The sequence below is a fragment of the Lissotriton helveticus genome, chromosome 1_1 (assembly GCF_964261635.1).
Source record: "Lissotriton helveticus chromosome 1_1, aLisHel1.1, whole genome shotgun sequence".
Lineage (NCBI taxonomy): Eukaryota > Metazoa > Chordata > Amphibia > Caudata > Salamandridae > Lissotriton > Lissotriton helveticus.
The window spans coordinates 1,288,800,624-1,288,819,796 of NC_136057.1; the positions used below are offsets into that span (position 1 = coordinate 1,288,800,624).

The 19,173-nt window shown below is 45.1% G+C and overlaps 1 protein-coding gene across 1 annotated transcript in view; it reads right to left on the reverse strand.

Annotated features, from left to right (window-relative positions):
• The window catches only part of WASL (WASP like actin nucleation promoting factor), a 281,837-nt gene that overhangs the window by 53,095 nt on the left and 209,569 nt on the right, over positions 1-19,173 (reverse strand). Inside the window, exons 6-7 of the mRNA XM_078680931.1 lie at positions 10,117-10,288; positions 9,219-9,261 (exon numbers count right to left, since the gene is read on the reverse strand). Coding sequence (XP_078537057.1) covers positions 9,219-9,261; positions 10,117-10,288 — 215 coding nt within the window. The remainder of the gene's footprint in view (positions 1-9,218; positions 9,262-10,116; positions 10,289-19,173) is intronic.

The window sequence follows — 19,173 nt, forward strand, 5'->3', positions numbered from 1 at the left end:
AGGAGTCACCTATCTCGTGACTACAAAGACTTCTTCCAAGAAGACAACAACCTGCAATCATCCGAGCCCAACACCAGGTGGCGATCTAATGCACAGTATACGATCTGCAGCTCATATGCCTCGAACAGTCTTTCTTCGAAGTAGCTAAACAGTTTTGCTTAGAACAATAGGAGAGAATGTTACCCACACACTTCCATACTCCTACTGAATTATCTATTCCATGAGCAGTTGCTGAGTAAGAGTGCAGAAGAACTGAAGGAGATACTGGTATCATCTGTTTCATGCATTTGAACAGTCATGTGGGCCTACGATCCATTTTGGCATTACAAAGGGCTACAGGCACTTGCATGGCCCTTCTGTAATATAAATTGCGCTGGTGCACAAGCAGTGCTGCGTGATTGTGGCAGGCTTCTAAAGTGCATTCTCTATACCATGTTAAACCCACACTATATTACGGATGTGGGCACAGAGGCAAAGAGACTGCCAGCAAGGGCACTGACCATGCGCCACACAGAGGTGCTGCACAGTCACTGCATCCCATGAGGGCGACCCTTGCAGGTGGGAAATGGGGCTTAAACGACCCACAGATATCACCTCGAAGGTAGCTGCAGTCACTCAAGGTTGAAAAGCGATCTTAACTACTGGCATCGGTGACTTACTCCACTGCTAAAGTATAGCTCCACTGGAGGCAGGTACGAGAGCTCTAAGAAGGTGGAAGCGTGTTAGCGCCACTCTGCTTAGGCCTACTGACATCATTCAGGATCCTGGCCAGCCTGATGTGATTATCACCACCCTGTGGATCTGGACAGCAGGGGAGGCAGTGCACTGTGGCAGCAGAGTGTTGGGATGAGAACAGAGGATGCAGCTCATGATCTGCTCCACCAGTCATTGCCAACGAACAGGAGCTGGAAATGGGCGGAGCTATGTCAGCGGCAGTTCAGACGAGTCAGGCCCACCATAGGGAAGGAGGTAAGGGGCCAGTGTCGGCCTTTGACCAGTTTGAAGCAACCAGGGGGTGAGAGCCCAACTGGCAAACAAACAGCCAGCCACATGCTGGTCCAGCATCCCCCTGCCCCCACCTCCTTACCAGTAGACCAGTCTGGGGATGTAGGCCAGAGATCTGTGGGTGGAGGGTTCAGTGGTATACACAGGAGGACTGCCGGGCAGGTGCTTGAAAGAAGGAAGCCTGCTGTGCAATGGTGCCGGAAGACAAAGGGTCTTGGGCTGGCCAGGCCCTGGAGTGAGAGCCAATGGCTGTGGCAGTGTTGGTCCCCAGAGGGGTGGACTGTCTTCATCACTCCACCACTTCTACTGCCAAGTTCAAAGTTCTGCAGTAGCATACTCAGGTCATCACCCAGTCACAGCATCTATCAATGCACCAAATGTCCAGATGTAGTCCATGGACCTACAAGACCAGAAACTAATGATTTAAAAAGTTTTTCCAACATATTAAGTGACATGAGCCTAAAGTTTTACTACTTCAAAAAACCCACTTGCTGGGCACCAACTATGTTAGCCAGAACTGATATGGATTTACACAAGCCTTCCACAATTACTTTACATGAGGCTCGTGTGGGACACCAATCCTTCTACAGACGTCATTCTCTGTAGAAGTCACTAGGACAGACAATGACAGTCTGTGGAGAAACATAGTACTGATCAGCCTCTTTAAGACTGTCGTACCTTGTGGAGGATACCCTACAGACACTAAAGTCCTGCTCACCTTTCCGCCAAGCAAAAATAAATAACTCAGGCCTGGAACCCCCGCTTAAGGCCAATGCCCCCCCCCCACCCCAGGTTCGCATAGATCTACACTATCTAGATGGGTGATGTCACTAGGACTCAGTGATTCATGGACAACATAGAATCCAACCCGAAAAGAATTCTCATAATATAATGGGTCCCACTGCTAGCTCTCCCAGTTAGACTATATGTTCGTCCTAGCAGTTAACATAACAAGGTGAGCAGTGTGCGTATCCTATACAAATGCCTTTCCAATCACTTGCCTGTTGAGATAACCTGAAGCATGCTGTCATGGGACCTAATGGAATATGGCATATGAATGCCTGGTGGATATTTGATGCAAAATTAACAGATTTCCTCAGAAAGACAACAAATGGCTGTTTTGAAGTCAATCGTGATTTTGTCTCTTTGGCAGCCTTACTATGGAAGGCATTCAAAACGGTCAGTGGAGGTGAAGCAATATCCTATACTACAAGGAAAACACAAGCAAAGGAGCAGAAAACAGAATCCTTAGACGAAATCATTAATGATTTGGGACATAAGCTAAGGTATGCATGTGATAGTAGTACTCTCTGCCAATTTGAGGTTAAGCAATGCCTAGGGCAGCCGCTTCTTAACATGGCTAAATTTGCTTGAGGTGCTGCTAAGTAAAGGTTATATGATGCCCTCGTTCTGGCTTGCCAACAAAGATAGGTAAGACAGGTACAGTTACTAACACTGAGACTCCCAAGGATCCACTTGGGATTGCCAATTCTTCTGCCTTCTACTATAAGTGATTATATGGTCAGTGTTAACTCCCTCTTGCCAAATCAGAGAACCCATTATAGGTCACTTGCATTAGCTTGCTGCTCTAAGGCACATCACATAGCACTTAACCTCCACTTAATGGTCAAAGAGATACAGGAAAAACCGGGTGGCATGCCACTTGAGTAAGGGTGGGTGTAGTGCGCAGAGTCACACTGTGGAATTCTGCGGAGGTGCTGAAAAACTCTGAGATTCCGCGGAGTGAGCTCCGTGTTTTAGCAAAGGGAGCCGCCCCTACCCAGTCATGTCCGGATTGATTTCTTGCGGCCAATGCATATGAAGCAGGCAGGGTGGTTAACTTTTATTTATCTTCACTCTTCACTGCAGTAATGCGGAACAAAGGCGAGCAAGAAGGAGGCCACTCGCAGCTCAGTGATACCTCCTATTACTATTATAGTAGTGAAGTGATTTCAACAAAGTAACTGCTATAGTACGTGCTGCTAATCTGCGCCACTCTGTCTGGTGCTCGGGTGCACTAGCTGTATGTTTTTTAAAAAACTGCCCTAAGTCTGAATATGCACATCTAACAGGAGAAAGGGAGATATGTGTTTTATGACCCCTCCTTCCTTCTTGAACAATGGCCCCATCGCACCCACATTCCCCGGCCGTCCTGGTTCCCCTCTTACCTGCAAGCACACCTGCAGTCCGTCAAAGCACTCCTGTGCCAGCACCAACAGTTCTTTTTTTTCCCCGAACTGCAGGTGACTGTCAGAGGCCAGAAGGAATGCTTCGCCGGCTGGTTGCAAGCAGTTCTGTGGTTTTCTTCATGGTGCACTCCAGGGCATGGTGCAGGCGCAACAGCACGATCCCAGAATCCTCCCGCTGTGAATTCTGGGATTGCCAAGGCAGCCTTACACTCACAATGACCGAACCTCCAGCCGTCTGGGAAATGTATTCCCACGTCCGCTTTCTCATTTAACCACCGTAAGGGCTCAGGGGGGTGTCAGCAAACTCCACTACGCTGCAGTTTGCAGAGTTTCGCCAAACTCCGCCATCCAAGCGGAGTAGCAAAAACTCCACCTACTCTGCCGGCGGAGCGGAGTTTGCCGCCCGCTCTTAGAACCGAGTACCGTACTGGCCCTAACGGTCTTCCCTCAGACCTCTTCAAGATTAATCCTTTTATACTCACTCCTCACTTGCTGGACTCTATGAAGAGGTACAAAAGGGGGTGGTGATGGACGGAGCATCTGAACCAATTAAAAACTCACACCCAGTCAACTGATCTGGGTGTAATCCATCACCGTTCTTTAGCCCACTCTGCCACACCAGTTCAGACATGGCCATATGCAAATCAGTCTGACCCTGTGCCTCATGGGAACAGTCCAGCCCGAACTGCCAAGCCATGCCTTCCCTGGACCGGAAACAAGCTTCTTAGGACCGGTTTCTGGCATTTCAGCCGTCTTCAGCCAGGCTTGCTTGAATCCAGTGGCAAAGTGAGCAAGGGACTCACGTCTGAGCATACCCTGCCAACTTATGGCGAACAAAGCGGTACAAAAGGGGGTGGTGATAGACGGAGCATTTGAACCACAGCTTTCTTTGGCTTTCGTTGGCCAATTGCGAAAGAGGATCACGGCAACTTATTTGCAGACAACGTGCTCCTCTTTCAGCAACCAGAACCTACAATGAAAAGGTAGATGCTTCAAATATATGCAGATCCATCAAACCTTCAAGTGAAATGGAACAAATCCACATATGTCCCCATCTCCTGCACACAAACAAGATCCCCTAACAACTCCATACTGGGGGGGGTGGAGGATCACTTTAAATACTTGGGAATGCACATAGCCAGGGGCGAAAAGAAGAGCTAGGAAGGTAATGCTATTCAGCTGTTTCAACAGGTGCTGCAGGAAACGTATGTATGGCATACACTCCTTTCAATAATGGGCTGAGGAGTGCTATTTAAAATGATCTCACAGCGATAACTCCTGTATGTTTTTCAATACTTGGCATTTGCTATCCTCTGCATTCTCTATGGAGCTTGCAGACTTGAATACTTAAATTCAGATGGGCTGGAAGCTGCCAAGGATTGCCTTTAACAAAAGCACGCAATCACTGTATGAGGGAAGCTGGAATGACATTCATCTGTACTGTTGGTCCTCGCAAACACTCCTGATTAACAATTGGTTTTTCGAGGACTGGAGAGATCCCAGTATCTGGCTTGAACTGCAATTAACATTGAAACTAGGACTTTTACACCTCCTATGCAACTCTACTGCCCCACATGCTGCCACTAATCACAATGGCCCTGATAATATGTAGGCATCGTGCCATTAGATGGATTTAAGTGGAGGGGATCACCACAGCTGAAACCACATTATGGCAGGGTAAACGAGTGAAGGAGGCGACAGCCTTACCTGGATTTTGATACTGTGACCCGATAGGCATATCTAAGTTGAGGGATGTGAGGGAGGGTAGCCACATTGAGACATAGGAATGTTGAAAGCAGAATACTCGCTGCACAAGTCCCACTTTTACTAATATTTGATATGTGACATGCACTTGAAGCTCACAACATCAGTTATCCACAGTAACTGAAATTAACCTGTTAGTGCCTAAAATCAGATACACACAAGGGGAGAAAGGGGACCTCTCGACTTTATAGATCTCTCATAATGAATACTCCTAACCTCAGTGATAAGTGGGAGCAAGATGTGTGAGCCTTGGAGGAGACAGAATGGATAAAGGACAGAATGGCCACCCGTACATTGACTATATTGTCCCATGTCTGATTAATTCAAATAAAATACTTTCATGGAATCTATTATACTTCCACAAGGCTGTGGGAGATGGAAAGTCATCAAGACCCCAGCAGCCTCTGATTTTTTTTGTCGAGTTTGCATATGGGAATGGGAGATTAGTCTTCCTTTTCTACTCGATTCAATATCAAAAGTAAGTTTACTCCAGGGTGGCTTACACATCTTTGAACAGGCAGTACAAAATAAGCAATTCTTGACCTTGCTCTCTGAATCAAGGCCTGACTACCAATATTGAGCCCTCACTCTGGACTTTTGTAGGTTTTTCCCCCAACAGCCATTTGTATTGGAGATCAACTACTTTCTCTCTGTATTTCTTTTAACAGAACTAGTTTGGCACCTCTCAGCAATTTCTCATCATTCACAATGAGGTCACTCTTGACTTTCGAAAAATCCTTTTTGTTTTTAGAGACCTATTTTTCCAAGGCCACCCATGCTTCACCTTTTCACAACCTTTTTAATAGCACATCCACACTTGCTGCTGCCCCATTCATTTTGCTTAAGGGCTTTAAAAGTCATAGTTAACACCACAGCTTAAGAAACCTCATCAATATCAAACTTTACTATGAGTAACCTGGACAGAAACCCTAATACCAGGAAGGTATTCCACCTTCTAACTATACCCTTCGAAATCTAAAATCCTCGAAGCACTTTTATAAGTGATTTTTTCAGCACCCTCGAACTTGAAACACAAACATAGGGGCTTGCTGTCGTTGTGAACTACAAAAGGAATTCCCCATAAAACAATTTAAATAGTTCTATTGAACAAACAGATGCCACGATATCTCTAACCATCAGAGAATAATTAGCTTCTGGGTCCTTCGATAACTTAAGGCGAAAGCTACTATTCTTTCTTTGCCATTGACAATATGGAAGTGTGAGACACTCAGTCCCTTATACTAGCGTCAGTCGTAAGAATCACGTTAAGAAATGACAAACCTTTTGAAAATAGGAGCTTCATAAATCTCTTCCTTAATTTTGATGTCTGCCTGTGTAAAATTTCTCCTACCAGGCAAACTGCATAACATTTTTAACGTAACCTCAGACATCCTGTATTGATGGAAAATATCTTGACAAATTTACAACAATATTCCTTTAAACCTAGGAACTGCCGTAGTTCATCCTTATTTTACTACGAAGCCGCTTTTCAACTACCTCCACAAGATCATGTTAAGGACTGATTTAGCCCATGGAAGTAAAGTGCCCCAGGAGGGTGACAGATCGCATTCAAATTTGACATTTACTCCAACGTAAAGCCAACCGGTCATCTTCTAACAGGGGTAGAAGCACTTTATTTTCCACAGTATGACGACAGAACCATGCATCAGAATAAAGCCTTGTAAATATAAGACATTGGGAAGTTCTTCATACACTCTGGCAGCTGAAGCCAGTCGTAAAGGTATTCTGAAAAAACAAGCATGCCTCCCTACTGGAATGACGATGGATTATACCCCCTTAAAACGGGTTGCAACTCAACCTGGTGTCATGCTTGTCAATTAAGCTAAAACAACTAGAATTACCTAACTAAGCTGAAGTAGCTTATTATATTGGGTAGGGGATGACGGTCTACCCATATTTTTTAGATGAGGTCTCTCAAATAAACACACAATCTGAAACCGAATAAACACACAATCTGAAACCTAAATCACCAGAGTCAAGTGCATTTCGTTGCTGTGCAGGATATTTCCTTACAGCCCCTTGCTGTAAGCAGCTCCCACCTTCAAAGTTGCTTTAGCAGGACGGAAAGCAAGGGCAGAGTAGGGTCTGTGTGGCAAGGAGATCCTGTCAGGGAATAGCAATGTCCCCACGCAAGAAAACATACAAGGATGTCTGTAGGAAAAAACAAAAAAGAAGTTGCCGCACAAAAGATGTAGTCCTTCTTCAGTGTAGGCAGGAGAAAAACGTCAAACAGCACTAAAGTGAGCTCAATAGGGTTGGCAAAAAATCTGTGTAAAGAGTGAAGTGCCGTCAACATTCATCAAGTGTTGAGAATACAAAGATAATCATCAATTAGCAGCAATAAGACTGTGCCCCCAAAGGAAAGTGGCAAGTCTGGAGGAAAGCAGCAGAGCCCCTCAAGGGCACTGCCATATCACCAGAAGAGGAATTGGCATAGGTGGTACGAAAAGATAAAGACCGGGAACTGGCAGAACAGTAGCACTCATGCCAAACAACTCCTAGGCTAGGCAGGTGGCAATCGTAGATGGTGCAGAGAAGGTCTGGTTGGAAGATTCCAGCAGCAAGAATATTCAAGACGGGAAATGGACCAGATCAAAAACAGTGAAAAAGGAGCTGCAGGTGCATCAAATAAAGGAGTGCGTTCAATTACTGAACAATTAGGAGCCTCTATTTACACTCAATACTTAGAGACTGGAACATCAACAAAAAGAGTGGCGATTTAGCAGCTGTCCTCTGAACAGCACCAGACAACCGTGACCAGTGTAGTAACAATGACTCCAAGGTAAGGAAAGCCAAAATTAATGTATTTCTTTACACCGTAGGCCACGTTTCATAATCTCTAACTATCATCTAAACTCTCCAGTATCGAATACCAAATGAGGGAATGTAATCTTTGCTATTTAGGGCACATAGGAGGTAAGTTTAAAGAGGGCAAGGGAACTACCAAGTGTGGTGTACCAAGAGAGAAAGATGAGAAGATTGAGGACTATAACAATGCACCCAAACTCACTTAAATTTCCACTGCATCCATTTGTATTAAATTACTAGAAACCTATGTCGAACAGGTAGCAAACACTAAATAATGTAAGGCCACCGGTTGGCAACAGATGTTCGTGTGTGTGTATGAGGGTGGGGAAAGGTTGGAGACCACAGAGTTCTTAATTTTGCATTTGGTGAAATTGATCAAAGATCCATTCTCTGGCAGAGATTTTTTGACTTTTCTAAGGTACCATCATAGAACCTTTAGGATATCAAATAAGTCATTTAAAATCGCATATGGAAAAACAGAAGTGCTGCAATGTTGGAGGACACAACTTATGTGGAACTTGACTTAGTATACATAGCAAAACTGACAAGCATCACCTTGTTTATTTTGAATTTATTTTTGCTGTAACAAATTCCTCCAGTTCTGAAAGTTCACATGCAAGATAAACATGAATGAGCTTTTCAATTTCTGAACGAATATAAGTTGAGTTCTGCTTTATTTTTGGCATCCAGGCAGCACTTTAAGGATTACACCACCGCTTCACTGATGCATCGCTTTTTCTCTTGTACCATTTTGTTTATGGTCTTATCCTAAACGAAACTCTACTTTTGTGCTGAAATAAATTCTCAGCATAGGGGACGGCTGGTTAAAATTAGGTTGTTTATTATTGTAGAATCACAATAATAAAACCCACGAGTGAAAAGCGTAGCACAGGACTAGCTCAGCTGTGGTCGCACAGCAAGCAACTGTGGTCCGACCACCGCATCATAACATTCCACATCACCCTAACAACATTTTGCATCTTAGCTTATGGAATTCTATTTTTTAGTTTTCATTCTATATTTTCATTCTTTTATATACAATCGCACGTTCTCCCCCCCCCCAATCATTTATTTTGGCTTAACAATTAATGCCTTTGTAGTGCATTTATACAGTGCAGTGAACTGCTGCTGGTTGTTCAGTCAGTTGAAATACAATAACAAGGGTGGATACCTGTACAGAATGTTTGTTCACAAGTCATTTTTTTACAACGGTCTCTTAGTACTTTAAGCATGAATGACCAGTGTAGGTAGAACTTAATGTATCAATAAGCAGTTTCAAGCTCACTACAGACGGGGTACAGGGACTTGCCATTAAACAAACTGAAAAACAGTAATGACTTATTTTTAACTGCATTAAAAGCGTCCAAAGTTTTAACATTGGGGAGAGTGAAACAGCATTACTGATAAAATGCCTAAACAATACATACTTACATCAAACCCTGTGTTCGGATCCCAACCAACATGTCCAATATGTCTAAAACAAACAAGGATGGAATCGGAAATATTAGATAATAAGCAACATCAAAGGTGAAAAAACAACAAGTGATAGAGGCATTGCAACAAAGAAAACAACCATTTGCAATGTAATAGGTCGAGAGTTTAAGCTAATGGCATTATGAATGACAATGCCTTTGATGTATCTGTTTTGCTAATTAACACATAAATAAAAGGCCTTGTCATTTACAATGTTAATAGCTCAAACTCTTATAAATGCGAGAAATATTCAAAGAAGCGGCCGCCATTGTCCCGAGCTGCTTGGATAGTGAAAGCGCGCTGAATTTTTCAGGAAAGCATGTCCTGCCTGCAGTAGGAGAAACTCATTAAAGAAAATAGTGCTTACAAGCTAAAAAAGCTGTACCATGTAACAACCGAAGTAAAAGGAGGGACTAACAAGCCTATTAACAAATCAGAAGCCAGCATTTTCGAAGGACAATGACACAAGCCAATGACAAATATGGTTGGGGCTTCTATTTCATACTCCAATACAGCATGCCGCAGAGCATTCGCTGCCCAGGTTCAACATAAAAAAGTTAGATGAGAGCAAACACTGACTCAAGGGCCACCCCATTAATTACCATATTCAACGATCAAAATCAAAACATGATTCGCTCAACTGTCTCCAAAACTTACACTATGACAATACATTAACTCAGTCCACTGGTAACTTATAAAGTTTGGAGGGGGAACGTGACATTTGGGCGAGAGAGACAGACTTGCTCAATAAGTTTACTCCCCTTTCACTCTGTGACTGATGCATTTCTTCTGTAAGCTGTAACAAAATAATTCAAAACACAGGTGCATCTAAACCTGCTTCGTAGAAGAGACTTACTGGAAATTACTCGGTGTTCCAATGTCTGCTTTTGTTATTCTTTTTTTCTTCTGTTTCCCTCGTTTCTTCTCTCGGTTGTTATATTGAGTGTTATTGACTTGTGCGGGTGAACTATAGAATCTGTTCATTTCTGGATTTCGGATGTCAACAGTTGCCATTGGCAGACTTGGCCCTGTTAGGGAAGGTAAAAAAAAAAAAAAGGACACACAATTTGATTTCAGCTGAGAAATACATATTTCAACATGTAGTTCAATTTGAAAGAAAAAGAGCATCAAAAGACAGTTCTGAAAAAGCAATGGTCAACATTCTTTAATTTACAAATTTCAAGTCTTCACCACAATCCCTCCTGAGGAATGCTGGTGAGAGAGGGAGAGAGAGAGTGGGAGAGAGAGGGAGAGCGAGAGAGAGAGCGAAAGGCCATAACTCCAGCACTGCAGTACCACATGACAGTGGTGCTGTCAGTGAGCACCCTCAAAAGCCTGCATTTGATGGATGGCATGAAGGCTTTCAATGCCAAATCGATGGTCCGCAAGTCCGGGGGTTGGTGTGGAGCAGGGTTTCCGCCAGAGACCAGATGCCTCTGATCTCCACCTGTCTCAGACAGCCTCCCCAGCCTAGAAGTGTTGCATCAGTCACCGCTGTTTGCTCTTTTTCCAGTAAAGAGAGGGCTCTAGTGCTGACCCATTATCGGGCCAGCAGCCACCACAGTAGGTAGTTTGCAGTATCCTCCAACATCTGGACATGGTTGGAGAGATACTTCCAATGTTGTGTCCGGAAGGACTTCAGATAACACGGCAGGGCCCGTATATGCCACCTAGACTGCTAGACCAGCAGGAGGCCATCAGTCCTAGCTGCCTCAGTAATCCTTATAGCGATCCAGGACAGATACGGAAACATCAGGATCATAGCCCTCTGCTCGTAGCAGGGGGAGGGGCGGGAAGGCACAAAATCGCACCAAGTCCAGAATGACTCTGATGAAAGGAAGCGTCTTCAAAGGAGTGAGGTGTGACTTTGTCACAGTGATAGTGAACGTCAAAGATGTTAAGAGATTTGCCATGGTCTGAGGAGAGTGAAAACTGCCTTCAGAAGCCATTCTTCAAGGTAGGGGGAAGACTGGAGTTCTGGACATTCGGAAATACGCTGCAGCCACAGTCATTTCTTTCGCAAGCACCAGAGGAGCACTCATGAAGCCAAAGGGGAGAACCATGAACTGAAAGAGAATCTGCCCTACCATTAACCGCATGTAGCGCCTGTGGGCCTGGAGGACGGGAATGTGGAAATGAAAGTCCTGCAGGTCCAACGGTACCCATCCAGTCCCAAGGGTCAAGGGCACACAAGACATAAGCTAGAGTGTCATATAGATATGCTTTGCCTACACACTGTGTTAAGTTAGCATGAGCTTATTAGGAGTTTAAACGCCACTTTACCTTTCTGCTGCTTTTGCACACGGCACATCATTGTTACTTTAGCTTTGAGCCTAGTAGAATGGTTTGCTTCACACGAGAATAATATGTTGTTGCTCTGATATCAGCTTTGCTTGGTGAGCTGTGTCAGTACAGTGAGTGTCGAGGCCTTCAAGGATATCGCAACACAGTGGTTGTTGTAAGGTCTGATCTTCGCACGGTCTAGACATAACATACATGCAGCTGAGGCCAAATTCTGGCTTTAGGCGCGTTTAATATTGCAACGCACAGAGAATACACACACTTGATGGTGCTTCGCATGCAGAGAGCTGGTGGAAGATGATGCGATCCCTTACCACTAGGATCTGAGGTATGGGGCCGCCCTGCTAAAACCCAAAGAGACCTTCTTAGATATAATATACTAGCAAGGGAGAGTGAGAATTAGGTGTCTTTTAGCCTTTAACATGCTTTCACCCTTTGTATTCAATGGACTAGTAACTATGCTGATTACTTTGTTTCTTATAATATGTTTACTTGTATTAGCTAAGATACTGCGCTTGAGAACACTGCATTAGAAAATAAACATTTCAAATGTGCACGCGTCCTCATTTACTCCTTGTTCTGGATTGAAATGATTGTATAACGAAAGAGTGTTCATGTGTTCCACGTTACCTGAGGTGTTCTAAGTCCATGTTCTGTTTTGTGTAAACATTGGGATTTTGTAAGTACCAATGAGACACTGTTGCTAGTCTGGTAGGGGATTTTGGGTACTAAGGTGAGTTTTGGCACACTCTAATTCACTGAGGTTCCAAGTCTCTATGCACAGTTCTGTATGAGAACGGAATCCCTGCGACATGGCGCCCAACCGTTGGTGGTCTTATTACGTGACACTTGAGTAGTGCAACATTTCGTCCTTAACCCCTTCACTATTGTTAACGGTGGTGTCGGACAAACCTACCTATATTTACAAAGGTCTTTTCAAGCTTGATTCTTTCAAAACGGTTTCCTTGAATTACTACCCAGTTGTGCTACAGAGTTTACTTTTTACCTCTTTCTTTCTGTGTCACTATGGCCGCGGTGGACATTCCGCAACATAGTCGCTTTGCGGTGCGCAATCATTTGCAGACTTACAATGTCCCCGTGGATGGCATGGCCGTAATAATGGTGGTGAGTGCAGAGGTGGCTTACCCATACGAAATGTTTTACTCGTGGGTGACCTTCCCAGCTGTGAACGCAAATACTACTGTGTTCGACACGTACACGCCCACTGCTGTGCCACAGGAATATGCTCCGTATAGGGCACAGGAAGTTCCTATTGATGCTTGGCAGCACCGCGTTTGGTTTGATGGCGCCCTAACCCACTCTTTGACAGCTCCGAGGTTAGGTCCTTTGTCCATTCCAGGCGCGACTTGGCCTGTTTTAGCTGGATTTACACCTCATCCTGAGCACGGAGCGTGTAACGTTGCAGACTTAAGACGACTACATGTGGTAGCAATTAGCGTGATTAGGTCGTTAGTGCAATACATTACCCGTAATCTCCTGGGCGGGGCCCCAGGTGGTGCAGAGCTTCCTGCCGGACAGGGCGAAATGAAGCTTAGTCCTGTAATGGTCAACACTGTGATGGGCAAGCGCCCCCAGGATAAGGATGATTTTCCTTTCTGGCTTGCCGAAAAGTTTGACCAGCTGGAAGCAGTATTTCCTAACACGACTCCTGGTGAAAAACACAGGATTCTGACAATTAGCATGCCAAAAGACTTGACCCCAGAAATTGGTGACTGTGAGACATGGGGCAAGACCTTTGCAGCAGTCTATGCGAAGTGATGCGGCACTCCGTCTATGACTGTCCTTCCGACGGTCCATAAGCGTGTTCAGGATGAGCATGGACCTGAGGCTGCTGTTGAATTGGGTATGCGCCTATGTGGCTCCTTTGATGTGGTTTCCGATCTCATACTTGCGAATGTCAAGGGAAATGCGGTGAACTTTCAGGTGTCCAATGCTTTTCAGGTGATTCCCGATGTCGACAAACCCCGACAGTTAGCAAGAATTATTGTGGCGGCTTATAAGACCGTGGGCCGCAATAGTGTGGGTCTCAAGCCATTTCTACTAGAGAGAAAAAACAACCCCAAGGGCAGAAGTCTGAAACTGACGAACAGCCCAAGACCAAAAAACAAAATTGGCCGAAAAAACAAAAACAGGGTAAACAACAACAGAAACAGGAGTCTCGTCCTAAGTCTCCATTGCCTGCGCCCCCAGAACGTATTTATGACTTGCGCGATCACGCGACGATGAAATCACCTGATGGTTTTCAGGTTTCTGATCAACGCTCTCCTCGTTCTTTTCAGGACTCATCGGCCTCATCGACCGGTGGTGGAGGTGGCGGCAGGGGTCGGGGTGGCCAGCAAGGACGCGACCATCCCCGCCCGAAAGACGGTAAAGGCAAGCAGGACGATTCTACACCGAAAAGACCCCAATTTCAGAAAAAGAAAGTTGCCACTTTAACAGCGAGATATGCCACAGATAGTGAGAACGAAGCTTCGGAATCAGACATGGGCTCTGACCTTGAAGGACAGTGCGGCGGAGATTACCATTGTGCGAGAGGCCCTGCGTCCGCTACTTAAGTTGACAGCGACTGACCGTTATGTTGTTGTGGAGACATTTGACACTAGAGTAGCTCCCCCTGATAGACTTTATGAAACAGTCCTGTTTATTGAAGGTGACATACAACGTACCATAAAGGGGGTATTTTGGGAAAATCGTACGACTACCTATGACATTTTGTTAGCGGAGGCTGACGGGCCCCCAACTTTTGTGCTCGCAGCTCCGAGAGGGGAGGAGGTAATCCTGCCTAGTTTCGCGCACACTTTCTTGAAGGAGCATGCACTGAATTTTGCAGAAGAGTGGGCTAAAGCCCTTGCGCCGGCTTTGTACCGTACACACTGTGGTTGGGATACATTTTCCCCACACCACGAAATTCCTTTACGGTCTATGCTACAGCCTCAACCTCAATATCCCATTAGACGCGAAGCTAAGGCTTCCGTTGCAGAAATTCTTGAACAATTGGAATATCAAGGAGTGATTGAAACATGTGTGTCCCCGATTAATAACCCTCTTTTTACTGTGACCAAGCCTGACGGATCATATCGTTTGGTATTGGATTACCGGCATTTAAACTCGCATTGCCGTACCTGTGCAGTACAGAATACTCGCGGCTCTGCCTTAGTGTATAGTCTTGTGCATAAACGATTTAAAACCACGCTTGACATTTCCAACGGTTTTTATGCCCACCATTTGGATGGTCTAAGTTCCCAATGGACCAGTTTTACATGCGGCGGCGAACAAAAACAGTTCAAACGTTTACCAATGGGCTATAAGAATAGTCCTGGCGTATTTGCTGCCCGCATAGTCTCTCTCTTGGAGAGAGTAGACCCAGATGCTTGTTCGTATGTGGATGACATTTATCTCACAGACGACGAACTTTGGGAGCATCTGTGTAGAGTTGACCGCATAATTTGTAGCTTTGCGGACTTCGGTTACAAATTCAATTTTGCAAAGTCACACATTGCAGAGTACACAGTGTTGTTCCTGGGCTAAGAGCTCAACAATGAAGGCAGAGGATTGGCTCCTCACTTCTTGGAGAAATGCGCACAACTGCGCACTCCTACAACTCTGAGAAAATTACAGTCTTTGCTGGGATTTTTGAATTTCGGGAGGACATACATTCCTGAATATGCCCAGCGTATCAAGCCTTTGTATGCTTTGATACAACCTACTTTTACCAAATCGTGCTGGCTGCCAGAACACTCAGCTATTCTGCAATCTTTGCAGGCTGATCTGCTCGAATCTAATACTTACTGACTCGTTAGAACCACACCAACCTGGTGATAAGAATCATCCCTGGGGCGGTGGGTTTCACTTACCTTACTTTTAACGAAGGAGACAGTACGTATTGCCTACAAGTCACACTTGTACACTTCGACTGAAATGCGATTTTCCACTGTGGAGAAAGTTTTGACGGCAGTGCAGATGGCGACTATTAAGGAACGTACTCTGTCACAGGAAAAACGCATGTTGGTTGTTACCCCGTTTCCTGCATTAGGAGCAGTTACGAAAGCCAGTGTACCTAATTCTAAAGCTTTGCACCCTCGGTGGATACAATGGGCAGCATCATTGACATCTCCGGATGTCACCTTTATTTTTGATGCCTCCTTACAGTCGCAAGAGTTTTTGCAATATGAAATCGTTCATCCTCCACTTTTTGCGGATTTCCATTGCATCATATACACTGATGGTTCTGGTTTGTCTAAACATTGGGAGTTTGTAAGTACCAATGAGACACTGTTGCTAGTCTGGTAGGGGATTTTGGGTACTAAGGTGAGTTTTGGCACACCCTAATTCACTGAGGTTCCAAGTCTCTATGCACAGTTCTGTATGAGAACGGAATCCCTGCGACAAGAGTGAATATCTTGAATTTGTCCTACCGCAGGAAGATCTAAAATAGGATGAAGGCTTCTGTCCTTCAGCACAAGGATGTAGAGGAAGTAACACCCAGCTCCTACTTCCGAGATCCAAATTCTCTCTATGGCCCCTTTGGCCAAAAGGGCCTGCACTTCCTGTGGCAAGAGGAACAGACAGCTACTATGAGGGTGGTGGGAGGTGCAGCAGTGTGAAAAGAAAGGGCAGGGAATAACCCCACTGGACATCTTGCACGACCCACTCGTCCAAAATGATGGCTTGCAACACTGGGAAAAAATGTTAAATCCTGCCTCTGACAGGATGCACCTGAAAGTGCACATTAAATAATTGTGCGGCTGCAACAGCAGGTGGAGCAGGGGATCAAGCTGCTCACTGCAGCTGTAGTCCACAGAGTCTGTGGGTACCACACCCAAGAAAAGGCTGTGGGTACCTCACCCAAGAAAAGGCTTTGGGTACTGCTGATTTGGTTGTACTGAAAAAATGCAGAACTCCCATCATAGCCACGGAGGTGGCAAAATTGAACAGCTGGAGCAGAAGGGCCCAAGGAGCTTGGTCCTCCTGTCTTTTAGGCGCTCGAGGGCAGAGTCTGCTTTCTTGCCAAAGTGGTGAGAGCCATCGAAGGGTATGTCCACTAGAGAAGATTGGACATCTTTGGCAACGCCTGTAGAGCTCACCCAGGTGTGTCTCTTAAGTGTCAAAAAGGTGCCAATTGATCCACCAACGAAGTTGGTAGCAACCAACCCACAGCCAATTGTGAATTTTGCAGTATCAAAGCAATCTTGAATAAATATGTGGTGCAAGTCCTCCAATGCAGCAGGTAGTACCAAAGCGACAGATTCCTAAAGGCGGTAATGCCAGGCTAGTGGAGGAGAACAAGGTTTGCCTGAGATTTCGAGGAGCTGTGACTATAGCTTTGACTATCTAAACGGATGACAGGAAAGGTACTGGGCTTAACCCGACTCATGGATTCTTGAACCAACACGCTTTCTGGAGTTGAATGCAGAGTTAGGAAACTCGGGACACTGGGCAGGGGAGTAGCATCTCGCTATCTACCTAGTTAACGGCGGTTTGGAGCATGGCTTTACCCATGTCCGACGAAGGGTGTCTATGATGGCCTCATTAAAAAGTAGCAGGAGCTCAGTAGTAGTTTGTCCATGTTGAAGGGCTTTGGTAATAGTGGGCAACTGGAGGTCAAGAATCTCAGCTGCCCTTCACATCACCACTTCAAAGAAAACGCTTCCTTCTGTAGCCGGCCCAGTTGGAGAGGGAAGACCAGTGGCTGGAGAATTATCCAGTCCACTGGCATCTTGTACTCCTCATACCAGTTATCTTCAGTATATGGTTGAGCCAGTTCATCCCCTTCATCATAACAGTCGCTACTGGAATTTGAGCCATAAAGATTGTGGAAGAACCCTTGAAGCAAAATCAAGGTATCAGTGTTCCATGGAATGCTGGAAGGCTGCAGTCCAGTGGGATCAGTACCCAACCTCAGCTGATGTGTCGTCAGCTCTGAGTCAGAGAGCACTGTTGATTGTGCTCCTTCGTATGGTCTCGCTCAATGGCCTTGTGTGGATTGTGGCACCAAACTGTTATCAGTTGGGGCTCTTAACAGCCTCAGAGGTTCCAGCTGGTGCCAAGTGAGGAACAGTCAACATAGTTCCACTTGGAAATCCCTGCAGTTCCTTGGGGCCCAGCGGCATGCCAGAGGAATCTGTCAGCATGCTGGAGAGACGCAGCATGGCTTTGCGGAACTCGCGGGTTTACTGCTGTGTCGCCAACGGACCCAAAGACTGGGGTTGCCCCAGAAAGAGTCAGAATCTGCTATGAAAGAGATTAAGGGCCTGGTTTAGATCTGGGCTGACGGGTTACTCAGTCACAACGGTGACGGATTTGGAGCAAGAATGGTACCCACGTTTCTCCTTTAAAAATCAAATCCACTTCCATTACTTACTCCTCAAACTTCGAGGAAAGGTTGCACTTCCGGAGTGACATATTTCTCTTTAGGCCATTCTTCCATTAAATATTTCTTGACCAGCTGCTACCCTCATTCTCATCGATTTCTTTTTTTCACACCTCCCCCAACAACCCCGTAAACTCTGCACTTACAGAGTCCTTAACTGTTGCAATCATCTCCATTTCATTTTGGTCCATACTTTCATCATTCAGACAAGGTAGTCTGGACAGACAATCTGCTGTAATGTTATATTTGCCTGGTATGTACTCCACACCAAAATTGTATACTAGTAGGTTAGACGCTAGTCTAGCTATACTTGCAGTAGCATTACAGCCCCTCCTGGTGATCGAATCCCCACCAATGCCTTATGGTCTGTTCTCAGAATGAACCTGCATTCCCACACATAGTTACGGAAGTGTTCAACGGCCCACACACATGCCAACAGTTCTTTCTCAATTTCTGCATATCTTATCTCCGTTTCATTTAGTGTCCTGGATGCAAAAGCCATACACCACTCATCTTTTCAACTCATTTGTCCCAACACCCCTCCAATGTCATACAAACTGGAATCAACAGTAACAATGCAAACTTTAAGATAAAATGGTTTAAGTGTAGGTGCATTTGCAATCTCTTTTTTGATCAGCTGGAAAGCATTCTGTTGTCTCAGAGTCCATACAAATTCAGCGTTGTAAATGACAACAGTTTTTCCTTATTATCAGGAGCAGGTACGTTAATAATCTCATCTACCAAGGATTTTTTAGGAACCACCCCATTACCTGACAAAGTGTGCTCCAGATACTCAACAGAATAACAGAAGAACCTATACTTGGCTCCTTTGAGTGTCAAACCATGACACTCCAAGCATTTGCTCACTTCCACCACATACTCCATGTGTTCTTCCTCATTTTATGAAAAAATCTGAATGGTATCTTGCCAAAATTTTACCAATTTGTCATCATCCTTAAAAATATGAAATGTTCGCTCTCTGAAACCCAGATGCCACAGAGGCAAGGCCAAATGAACTGGAATAAACCTTAAGGGATAGAAAATGCATTGAAGTGTCTTGATTCCTCCGTTAGCTCAATCTGGTGGTATGTTGAACGGATGTCAAATGTGGAAAACACATTGGCCTCTTCCCGCATACACACCACCTTGTTGATATTTGGCAGCGGATGGCAATCCACCACCAGAACAGCTTTAAGAGCTCTCAAGTCCACACATAACCTG